Source organism: Rhamphochromis sp. 'chilingali' (genome assembly GCF_963969265.1).
Source record: "Rhamphochromis sp. 'chilingali' genome assembly, chromosome: 19".
Classification (NCBI taxonomy): domain Eukaryota; kingdom Metazoa; phylum Chordata; class Actinopteri; order Cichliformes; family Cichlidae; genus Rhamphochromis; species Rhamphochromis sp. 'chilingali'.
In genome coordinates this window covers 2,835,603-2,847,708 of record NC_137946.1, presented here as the reverse complement: position 1 = coordinate 2,847,708, position 12,106 = coordinate 2,835,603, and the positions used below count along the sequence as shown (strand labels likewise).

Sequence of the window (12,106 nt, the reverse complement as noted above, 5' to 3'; positions counted from 1 at the left end):
ACAAAATGTAATGTTTTTATCTGTAAAGGTTTTCATTGAGACTTTAGCAGGAGCATCGAACAGCAAACTGGACTGCCTCATGCAGTTTACTATTGACAAACCGTGTATTTTCTCTGACAGGCGCTGGAGTCCCACAGTTTAAACCCATCCCCCTCAACTCAGGCTTTCGGATTGAAGTGTTGGTCAACGGCTCTCTGCTCATCAAGCACGTGCTGGAAGAAGACAGTGGTTTCTACCTGTGTAGAGTCAGCAATGACGTCGGGGCCGACGTGAGCAAGTCGATGTACCTCAACGTCAAAAGTAAGTCTGACAGGACGACAGCACCTATTAGAGCCAAAGAATGTAAATTTGGCATGTTTGGTTTTTGTCCTGTTGACTCTCCTCTTTCATGCACCAGCTGCTGGTGCATTAAAACAAAAAGTTAAAGCTAAAGCACAAAGGTTAAGTGAGCTGAACTTCGACAGTCAGTCAGGCCACCAGAAAGATGTCACCACGGTTGCTTGCGCTGTGCTTTCTGCCTGAACGAATCCCACGAAAGCAACGCACACAGCCTCTACACCACATCTCTTGGAGAAAGTACAGCATTTATCTGCTGTGTGGCCAAGGATTTAGCTCCCCTCCATTAATCCCTGAATTCTGCATGCGAGCAAGAGCTGCCATGTGGAAAAGAGGGCTGTGGAATACAGCAAGGGAGTTTGGAAGAAGGAATAGGTTATCCACGTCTTTTCTCCTCATCTCTGTGTCCTATATGTCATCTATCTTGTCTTTAGTTTAGTAAGTAGAAGAAAATGTTAACTATTTGCTGAGTTGTTTGTGTTCTTGTATAGATAATACACTTTTTAATAGGAATGCTGCCCTCTTGAGGTTGAAAGTCTGTTTAATAAACCATGAGAGCGCATAAATTATTCCAGCGCATCTTCTCAGAAAGAGAGATGTTGAAAGCAGCCTGCAGAAATGGTAGGAATGGTTTTAAGAGCTTCCTTCAAGGTGAAAACAACAACCTCAGAAATAATGTATATGTGAGTTTTACCAAAAAGTACAGTTACTTAACTTTAGCTGGTGATTGTGGATGTGTCCGTGGATGTGTGAGCTCCAACTGCTTTACTGCGGCTCGGCGCTCATTTTGATTGGTTGCTGTTAGATAAAGCTTTTGCCACCACGGCTCTTATCAAGCCCGAGCAGGGTATTCCCTGCTGAGTGTCTAACTGTCTGCCAGCCACAGCCAAATAGGCTCCAACTCCTTTATGACCCCCTCTGTCTGATTGAGGCCCACCATGTCACCTCATAGACAAGTGTGCTCAGAAGCACCAGCTCTCAGTGTAGCTGCGGTTTGGTGTCTTAGGCCATTTGAGTGTGAGTCACGGTTGAATTTTCTTATTGATACTTGAATCCTCACACCTCTGTGAAGTGTTGTGTCTTTAATTTATTTTTTAACACACGTTCCTCAGACCTCAGAGTTCTTGAACTTGGTAAAAATCTGAACCTTTAACTGGAACACAACTCCTTTATTGGGTGGCTGTAGCTCAGGCGGTAGAGCAGGTCATCCACTGATCAGAAGGTTGGTGGTTTGATTCCTGGCTTCCCCTAGTCTACATGCCAAATATCCTTGGGCAAGATACTAACCCCAAATTGCTCTCCGATGCATCCATCGGAGTATGAATGTGTGTGAATGTTAGCTATGAAGCACTTAGAAAGATGTGCTTGTGCGAATGGGTGAATGCACAAGTTGTGTAAAGTGCTTTGAGTACTCAGATGAGTAGAAAAGCGCTATATAAGAACCAGTCCATTTACTTTATCTCTCAAATGTCCTTAAATCATCAGCTGACAAGCTACTTTCTAAATAATCTTTCCCCTTTAGGTTTTCTGAAACTCTCAAAGCTCGGGACGTCATAAGATCATCATTTGCAAAGTGCGTGCTCTAGTCCAGTGTGTATCTTACAAGAGCATCGAGTTGTATAAGCAATATTACAGACTGATTATCATTATGATTAGTATATTGTGGATTTGACATTGATAACCACCAGAAACACCAGAGAAGTACAAGGAGAAAAAATCATTTGTTGACTGTAGCTTTCTCATTTACGCTTACACTTCACTTAAGCTTTGTCAAGCTAAGCCTAACCGGTTTGTAGCATCGTAAACCCAATATCTCCAGGTTGTCAAACTGTGTGAAAAGGCAAAACCTTTATGGAAAAACCGTTGGATGTTGGATTAGATGGTATACATGTTAGAAACTAACAAACGTTTAGTTAGTCTCTGCATTTGGATTACAACTTTGAGTTTCTAACACAGTACACAACCTAATCTCACTGGTTTGAACTCTTTATATAAACCACATTATTTATAACACGTGTCAAACACACTGCAAGATTTGGATTTTTATTTAACAGATTATTTGTCTTTGTCTTCTTTATGTTTGCAGCCCCTCAGGTGCATGCTGTGCTCCTGAAGCATCTGCCCGTTGTTGTGGTAGTTGTCCTAATTTGTGCCTCTTCTGTGCAGTAACCCAAATCTCCCCGCGTGCCAAGGGAGCCACACCTCATCCTCTATCCCGTGTGTGTCTGTGTGTGGACAATGAGCTCATTAACCCGTACAGTTTCTCTCTGTGCTTGACAGAGACGGTGCACCACAGTAATGCCTGAATCTGTGATGTCCTGTACACCGTGTGCTGCCTTTATGTTGTTTATTCAGACCAGCCTACACTAATTGAACAGTGGCAAGCACTTAAGAGGCTTAGGAGCCAATTTGAGAGGCACACAATCTGACGCATGCTGGACCAGTCACGTGATGGACAGACGGCTTGATCTTCACTCACTATTATTGGCCGTCCACATGTGGCTTGATGCATTGGCAAACAATAGATTGAATGAGAAGCTTTAACATATGTAAGCATAGAAATATTTATGGTGAAGATGCTGTCAGTTTTGTGTGCGTGTGGGACACAGGTGAGCAAACAAGCTCATAAGCCCACACAAAGACAGAGATTTCACACAAAGGTGTGCACACTTTACTGTAAAGGCACTGATACAGTGCAGAGCAGTGCAGCCATTACTAAAGAATAATGGGCCAGGCAGCTAATGCAGTGCTTGGGATAGATCCCACTCCACCAGGCTATTGTAGTGGACTGCCTGGGAAATGAATTGCATCTATTGTGATGTCTTTGCTTGGCACTTTCATTGTTATGAGTGTCTGTGCATAGGCTCATGTCTCGTCATAATACACCATGCATCATGCAGGATGAGCACCAACACTACACTAACAGCCAGCAGAAACTGCTCGCGCTCTCTGCCGGGGGAGAGCAAGTGTGTGCACATGCACTCTGTTTGTTTTTCTCTCATAGGCTTCCTTATTTGAGTAGTAATCACTTTTTGTCCTGTGTGAAAACTGGTTGCAGATGGCGGCTTGAATGAATGATTTTTATGTCATTTACAGTCAAGCATCTCTACCTACAAAACAGATGCTATTCAGTCAATTCATTACCAATCCACAACAGATGCTATCAGAGGCGGTCAACAGCCACTCAGTTTATCAGGGCCAATTAAAACCAATCAAGCCTGTTAGACATCATAATGCCTGCAGACGCAGTGATGAAGCGTCACTCGAGTGCAGTGCTAAATGGTCTTATGGTCGCGGAGCAGTCTCAAGCACAGAATCCTCTTGGGGCCGGGTTTTAAAGAGACTTTCATCTAAATCCAAAACAGTTTAGTTTTCTGCTGTCTTTGATCAGGAAATGAATCTTAAACAAAGACTTGTTTTTCAGTGAAGAAATAAATTCTTCTTTTTAAAAAAAGAAGCTTTGTACAGGATAAAAAGTCTGCAAGTAATTCTGAAAGTTCTCTTGATACCTTTTGGGACTCACCGCATCACTTCCTGTTGCTTTTACTCTCAACACAGTGCAAACCTGTAACAGACCTTGGAGGTTCAGGCTGGATTCACTGGGTAAACAGAAGTGGTCGACTGCAAGAACTGCAGTATATTTTCAGTGTATAAGAAAGTATGAGCCTTGTTTTGCACACTCCACTAGTCAGTGCTGGTAAGTTGTCTACTTTGCTGGATTTAAAGTAGTCAGCACTTTTTTTTTCTAAATGAATTTTAGAGAAATATTAAGCCCAGTTTAACCCTTGGACCAGTTAAAAGTGTGACTGTGAAACAAAGAAGTTCCCTTGACTCTCATTGTGTTTATTGAGCCTACTTGCACTAAGCCACTGTTCCAGTGTGCAGGCCTATATTTGCTATCATGCTTCACGTCCAAGCCAATTGTGCAGCTAAAGGAATTATTTCAGTACATTGCAGGCAGCCAGTGAACCAGTCATCACCGCAGCGCAATACCCCACGTCAAGGCTGCCTCTTCCCCAGCGCCCACTTACAGTGTGCCCTCAAGGCATAAAGCTAGATGCATCTCAGCTTGTCTTTTCTTGTCAGCCCTTGTGGCCCCATTGAGCCGGGGTGCCCTTTGGCTCACATTGGCCAGGCTGCCTGTGTAGAATGTAGACTAGCATCCCAGTGTTCACACCACGGAGGGATCCACAGCTTGTATTTGTGGAGAAGCCGGCTCACCGTAAGTCTTCTTGTTAATTCAAAGGTTTCACTTTTTAAAAGCAGCTATTACATCAATCACACAAGAGATGCTGTATACCAAGGAAAAAACGGATCGTCACCACGACTGATGTAAACAGTACCCTCCCAAGAGAAATTCACACCAGGATCCATACAGGAGAGGTGCCACTTTAATTATTACGGTGTGAATGAGAGGTGATCCCTGATAAGTGCAGCGCCAACACAGCAGTCAAACTTTTCTTAAAAGCCATTAACGATGGCATAGTTTTCTTTTTGCAGGATGTACAAAGTGAAGCTTGGTGTCCGTGTCCATTTTATTGTTATTAACAAATAAATAAATAAAAGTAATCCTGCTTCACCACCTCTCACATCTCATTGATCCTCTGAGACGGTGTGACTGCTTTCTTTCTTTGATCTCATATGAATAGCCCCACGCCGACGTAGCCATTCACCCATAATTATATGTTAGTATTATTCTCCTGACTCCACCATTTGGCTAATTCTGTTTTCCACATCGCTAACACCAGCAGTTACAGGCATTAGAAACATTTTCTTTTTTTGTGTTGTCTTTTATTTCTGCATTGCGACATTCGGGGTGTGATTGTGTAATCATCATCATGCTCCCGTGGAAATCAATGGCAGGTCTGCGTTCTATTCCTGGCTACTACAAATGGCCCTATTTCTAAGAGTACAGACGAAGGAGAGAGCGCGAGAGAGAGAGGAGGCAGGCAAGGAGAGGAGAGACTGTCCGATGCTGGTTGGCATGGTAACCTGGCCAGGTGAAAGGGAGCCTGGGAGAAGGGGGAGAGGGAGGGGGTGGGGTGCTTTTGTCTCAGGGGAGTAGCCTATCAGCAGCCAGCCTATCCCCCACAATCCCCTGCAGGCTTAAGCGTATCATCACTGCCCTCTGGGTTGCTGTGGAGGAACAGGGCTCTCCTCACCTCCACATAAAAGACACAATGTGCAGTGCAGTAAACATACACAACGCAGTCCACTGTTTCCTCTCTCGAATGCTCATGCCTTCCTTCAGCCTTCCTTGGCAACATGTCACATCTTACTGGTTCCTACTGGAGACCAGTATGTAAGCGGTTTTCCTGTGTGTGTGTGTTTGTGCATGACTCTAAGCTCTTTATGTGTGCTTGAGTTCATCATGTCATTGTGTGTTTGTTTTTGTTTAATGATATGTACAATCCATCTTTTCCAGACATCTGCACGCACACCTCCAGTTATGTTTAGAGCTGAATTAGGCATCGGGGAGCCGGTGCTTTCTGACACAAGGAGATACCCTTTTCCCACCATCTGTCCTCTCATTCTCTTTTTCTTTCCTCCCTCTGTCCACACTCCTTCCCCTGGTTCTGTTTCCATAATTCTGCTGGATATTAAAGAAATATATCAACACAACAATTACGAGGCCATAAAATGAGCCTCGGGGCTGGCGCAGCTGGGCTGCTCACACACAGGGTTGTATACACATACATTTACATAGACACAAGCTGCATACGCCTCATCTCAGAGGCCTCTTCATGGTGCAGAGGCACTCCTGCTTTTAAAGAAATGTTTGCTTTTGTCTTTAATCTCAAATCAGGATTTCCTATTTCATTAATGTGGGAAAAAATAATAAAAAAATATATTATCCCAAAAATGGAACCTTTGGGGGGGTTGTTCCACAGTATTTAAAAATTTGAAAAGGCTGCCAAAAATTTCATCCAATGTTTTCTGTGCATTTCAAACAGCAAATAAATGTAAATTTTCTTTGTCTGCTGTACCCAACTAAAGCACTGGTTTCTACTGGTGAGCCTCTCCGAGGTGGAGCAGCTGCTCTGATTATTTTTTGTTCGATCAAAAAACTTTAGGTTTAGCTTCTACAAAGACTGGTTTACATATACATTCATTAATTTTTTCCTCATTGGTTTCCTGTCACATCAGTTACTGTTGTTGCTTGGAAAACAGGAACTGCTACTGAGGCATTTAGGAAACATTTGTAAATTGGAACTACAAAAGAAAAAAAACCTGTAAAGGGCACAGCGATAGTTTGTGTACAAAAACCTGAGCTGCTTCTCGTGGTTTTTTTTTTTTACCTTGCTTCCAATGATCCAAAACTTTTTGGCATTTTTGTAAAGTGCTCTCGAGCGATAGTTCCCCCGGCTTTCTGACTGAAGGTCTTTCGATTCATGTTGGAGATCTTATCAAAACTGATGAAATTATAAATGCAGAAAAGTACCATCAGATTTTTATCCACCATGCAATACGATCTGGGAAGTAACAATTTCATTTTTCAGCATGGATCCAAACACACTGTCAATGCAATAAAAGCAAACCTGGATAGAACATCACACGATGAAAGACTGATAGTCATGGATTGGCTCCCCAGAGCTTGAACCGCAACATTATTGAAGTACATAGTCTTGACAGTTAATGGAACAGAATGCAGCCTTCTGTAGTGAACTTTCTAGTGTTTAAAAGCTGGATCCATGTCAGGAAAACATTATAAGTAAACTCTACCAATTCTGCTGCCGGTCAAATATACGACCAGAATCATACCAGCGGCTCGTTGATGGCTACCAAAACCATCTGGTCGAACTTGCTAAGGGACACTTAATCATATATTAGTGGTGTATGTATATATTTGAGCCTGAATGTCTCATTTTTGATTAGTGGAAATCCAAAAAAAATTTAAAGTTGAGCACCCAGAAGACATTGTTAAAAGCCCCAAATTACTGTTACAGTCCTGCCCATGATGAGTGAACGTAAACGTCTACACAACTGTATAATGATGCTCTTGTGATGAGCGTAGTTTCAATGTTTCTTTACAAAATGCCAGATACTAAAATATCTTAAAGTTTACAGTACACAGGTATTCTCCACACCTGATGAGCCGAGCCTTCTCAGTCTCTTCGTTGCCCTTCCTTTTTGTCGCCTAGCGTAGTATCCCACTGTGCCAGGAGTGTCAACAACACGGCCCCGTGCCACCTCGGAGCCACTTACATGGCGAAATGAAAGTAGCTTTGCTCTCAAACGATAACGTTTACATAAAGCCGGAGCGGTTATTTATTTCCCCTCACTTTTCCAAATGTGTCTCACAAAAAATTCATACTTGTCATGCAAAATAAATCAGCGTTCTTTTCCAGAGCCGAGCCTCAAATGGCGGCAGAGTGAATAAGAGATGAGGCTTAAATGTTCGCAACCTCTTGCCTGACACGTCCCATCAGATCAGCAGAGTAACGCTTTGTGTGTGTGTGTATGGGGGGGGGGGACGCAAAATGAGAGCGAGCACACGTGTTGGCGTGCATGCGCAGGCAGAGGTGTGTTTATGTGTGAGAGCATCTGGGAGTGGAAGGTTGTTATACACTCTGCTGTGGGTGTAATGAGCCATGTACAGTATGTCGTTAGTGTACATTTAGTGTGGTGTCTTCAGAGTGTTGTTAGAGCATAACTGTACCACTTAGTACCCTACGATGCACGCCAGAGCTGTGCGCTGCCATCAACACAACATTACAGGTTTTATATCTGCTGTTTCAACAAAACACACGTGAAGCTTCGTGTTTTTTTCTATTTATTTATTTTTGCTTTCAGCTTTTATCGTATTTTAATATAAAATTTACAAAATGAATACTAAACATTTTTGCAAAACTAAAAAAACAACGTTTGCTCTGTAAGAAGTTCCAGAAAAGGAATTCGTTCATTTTTATTTCATGATGTTTATGTTTAGGACAGCAGAGTCATCAGCTGCTCCTCACCTTCCAGCCAATCATAGGCCTGCCTGTTAACTGTGTTATTTGATTGTTTATGCTTTTTTTACTACATAGTGCATCTTTAACTGAGGAACATCTTTCTGATAGATATAATATTACATTGAATATAATGAAATCATAGTGTCAGTTTACTCTGAATGGGTTTTAGGTATTTTAGGCTTACAGTGTTAAAAGGAGCTATAAGAGCAATTAGTTCCCAAGTAATCGCTTGCTTAAAGAGGCAGAGGTGAAGGGATGAGGACTAGCAGAAAGTACAGATATCACTATTGTTGCGCCTCCTCGAGGGCGTAACAACAACACAACAACTCCAGAAACCCAGTACAAGTGTTATACGCTGAGACAAGTTTAATGGCAGCTTTCTCACAAAAGCAATGACCCAAATTCATAAAACAAATGTTGGGGAGAAAGGGACAGTTAGGTTGTGCCAAAAACCCCCCCACAAAAAGACAAAACCAAAACGTAGCTGAGCTCTTACCCCAGAAAAACAAGGAAGGAAAAAAGTCCACAACTCAAAACAAGCTCAAAAATGACATGGGTGGCACCAACATACTTACCTAAGAAAACATGCAGCCTGCAGACACGTGACACTATTGAACATACTAAATACATGTTTCACTCTTCTTGCGTTCTTTCTCTTCTCTTGAGCTTTCAAGCATGAACAGCCTGTTTAAGGTCACGCCGACGCATCACAGTGGAATTTAAGTCCAGATTTTGAAACCTTTTTATCATTATTGTTGTATAAATTGTAATTACCAACACAGTTTTTTTATGATTTATGTTTCCACTAGAATGCCCAAGGTCTTCAACTGAAATATGGAATATTGAAATACTCAAATATAAAAAATGTAAAGAACTACTAAAGCACATTGTTATTTTTTCTTTATAAACATGCAAAAATACAGTTATTTCCTTTATTTTTTTCTTGTTTTTTATGGCATGTGGTCTGATCATTTTTTAAACTGCATATATATATATATATATATATATATATATATATATATATATATATATATATATATATATATATATATATATATATATATCCCTCAAGCTCCCAGGCCTCTGGTAGAGGACCCGAGCTTGAAGGATAAACCGCCCGCAGGGGCGTGCTGGGTGTTTTTTATATATATATATATATATATATATATATTATATATATATATATATAAGCACATACTGGTTTAAAGCTCTTTCTCACACTACATTTGAACATTTATTCGAAAATTGATACAACAGACGGGCATCAGTAGATCTTATATGCCTACATATTTATATCAATACTGATACCACAACAATATCTTGTCAATACAAAATATCAATATCTTAATTAAAAGTTGTTGTTCCTTTGAACAACAGCTGGTGTTTACAGAGTACCGATGTCACCTGTGAAATGAAACGAACAAAATCTTTTTCTCTCCACTTTGTCTTCACACCAGTCCCCGCTATGATCACGTCCTACCCCAACACCACATTGGCCACGCAGGGCGAAGAAAAGAAGATGAGCTGCACGGCCCACGGTGAGAAACCCATCATGGTGCGCTGGGAAAAGGAGGAACGCATCATCAACCCTGAGACCAGCCGTTACGTGGTTTCTGTCAAGGAGGTGGGCGATGAAGTCATCTCCACCCTGCAGGTAGGAGGCTGAAGTGGTCAGTCTTAGATTATATTTTGTTGGTGTATGATGATGGTTTAATATTTGGCGCAGTTTCCATGTGAGTTAAATTAGATTTAAACCTAATCTAATTGTTAGACTGTATTTAAGGATGGATACTGTATGTTTGCCATCTATGGGGATGTGCTGGGATGAATCTGTAGCATCGTCACATCATTACAGACATAAGAACAAAGGGAATATTGTATTTTTACATTTACATTCAAGGCCACAAACATTCAAAAGCCAAAAACGATGGGAAACAATTTTCTAAATGATGTTTCACATCCTGCCAAGATCCTTACGCTGAGGCAACATCCCAAAATAAAAAGATACAACAATTATTCTCACTTTGTTGCTTCGGCAATACTAATGGACCAAAAGGCATCCATTAGATGTATTATTCTACACCCATTCATTATTCACGTCCTGTCGTTCCTCTGCATCCACTAGATCATGCCCACAGTGAGGGAGGACTCCGGCTTCTTCTCCTGCCATGCCATTAACTCTTTTGGTGAAGACAGAGGAATCATACAGCTCACGGTACAAGGTATAACTTCACCAGACTGAAATGCTCAAATAAAGCCATAGATCCTTTTAAGCCTCACAATAATGCATCCTCCAGTAACACTGAGTTAACTTTGGGCCTTGTAGAGCCCCCGGACCCCCCAGAAGTGGAGATCAGAGAAGTGAAAGACAGAACCATCGCACTGCGTTGGACGATGGGGTTCGATGGCAACAGTCCAATAACAGGCTTTGATATTGAGAGCAAGAATAAATCAGGTACAGTGAAGCTCATTTGAGTCCATAATTACAACATACTGGTGTAATACCAATCTGGAAAACAGCTAAGCCAGTAGAGAGACGTGAATTATCAGTGCATTCATTTAATCTCAAAGCTATAATTTAATGCACTTAGCCTGATTTGACCTCTTGAGTTCAGGCCCACCAATAAAACTTGGCCTTTCCCCCTCAGCCTCCTGGGATACTGCACAGAAGACCAAAGATGTCTCCCCTCAGCTCAACCAGGCCACCATCATCGACCTTCATCCTTCGTCCACCTACAACATCCGCATGTTTGCCAAGAACCTGATTGGGAAGAGTGAGGCCAGCAATGAGCTCACCATCACCACTGATGAAGCAGGTGAGAATTAAGAGATTGAATCCCTCACAAAGCCAAATGCATTCTGTGCTGTTTTTCTCTGCAGAACTAAATAATGCAAGCACGCAATTATCTGATTTTCAGGACTGTGAATAATGTACAGTAAGACAAAACTCGGTGTAGCAAAAACGCACGATGAAAGACAACAATCAGAGTGTGACCAACGAATTAGAGACAGGAGGCAAAAGGAGGTGAAGAGCCAACTGTGTCACTTCATTAACAGCCCGGTGACATCAGCCCATTGGCTCTGATGCATTATTGAACACACGCTGACCCTGCACTAAAAGCAAAACTTTTCAATTAGCAGCCTCGGTAGTAAATGTCACACTCTGGTCAATAGAGAAAAGCAGGAGGGAAATTACCCCCCCCCCCAGTGCTCCCCACTCTGGCAGCCTCCCCTCACCCTCAGCAGCCACCTACATATACAAGCTCCATATATTTATCCACAGCCTCACTCATTCAGTTGGTTCGATGTGCACACTTTAATCAGACGTTTATGTCGTTGACATGATCTCAGCTCCTGATGGTCCACCTCAGGATGTGCAGCTGGAAGCCCTCTCCTCCCAGAGCATCCGAGTCACATGGAGGGTGAGTTCAGCTGATCCTGTGTGTTACCATAGACTGAATGTGTGCAGTCTTTAGCTGTATACATATTGATACAGATTTATCTCCAAATCCAGTGCTGTTCTCTCCACTGTGTCCATAAGCATTTAACCTGCTGCTCCTGTGGATTAGCTCAGCAGCGAGCAGAGTAGCTCAGCTCAGGTGTTTCTTTATTTTACTTTGAGGATTTGAACCAGTTTGCTGTAGGATATTTTATTACTCTGCTTTTTCAGAAGAAGTTACAATATTTGCATCTCTCATCTGCTTAGTTGAAAGTCGGGGAATCCATTAATTTGCAATGTGCAATAACATGTGGTCTTGTTTAAAGCTTGCATTGTTGTATTTCAAAGCAATTCAATTCATGCATCCACGTCATGCTTT

The 12,106-nt window shown here is 41.9% G+C and overlaps 1 protein-coding gene across 2 annotated transcripts in view; it reads left to right on the top strand.

The window, feature by feature from the left end:
• dscama (Down syndrome cell adhesion molecule a) overlaps positions 1 to 12,106 on the top strand; it is a 112,664-nt gene that overhangs the window by 85,716 nt on the left and 14,842 nt on the right. For both annotated transcript variants that reach the window (XM_080867543.1, XM_080867542.1), the window contains exons 11-16: positions 121 to 300; positions 9,746 to 9,942; positions 10,414 to 10,510; positions 10,615 to 10,743; positions 10,937 to 11,104; positions 11,640 to 11,710. In XM_080867543.1, the coding sequence (XP_080723669.1) occupies positions 121 to 300; positions 9,746 to 9,942; positions 10,414 to 10,510; positions 10,615 to 10,743; positions 10,937 to 11,104; positions 11,640 to 11,710 (842 nt within the window). The remainder of the gene's footprint in view (positions 1 to 120; positions 301 to 9,745; positions 9,943 to 10,413; positions 10,511 to 10,614; positions 10,744 to 10,936; positions 11,105 to 11,639; positions 11,711 to 12,106) is intronic.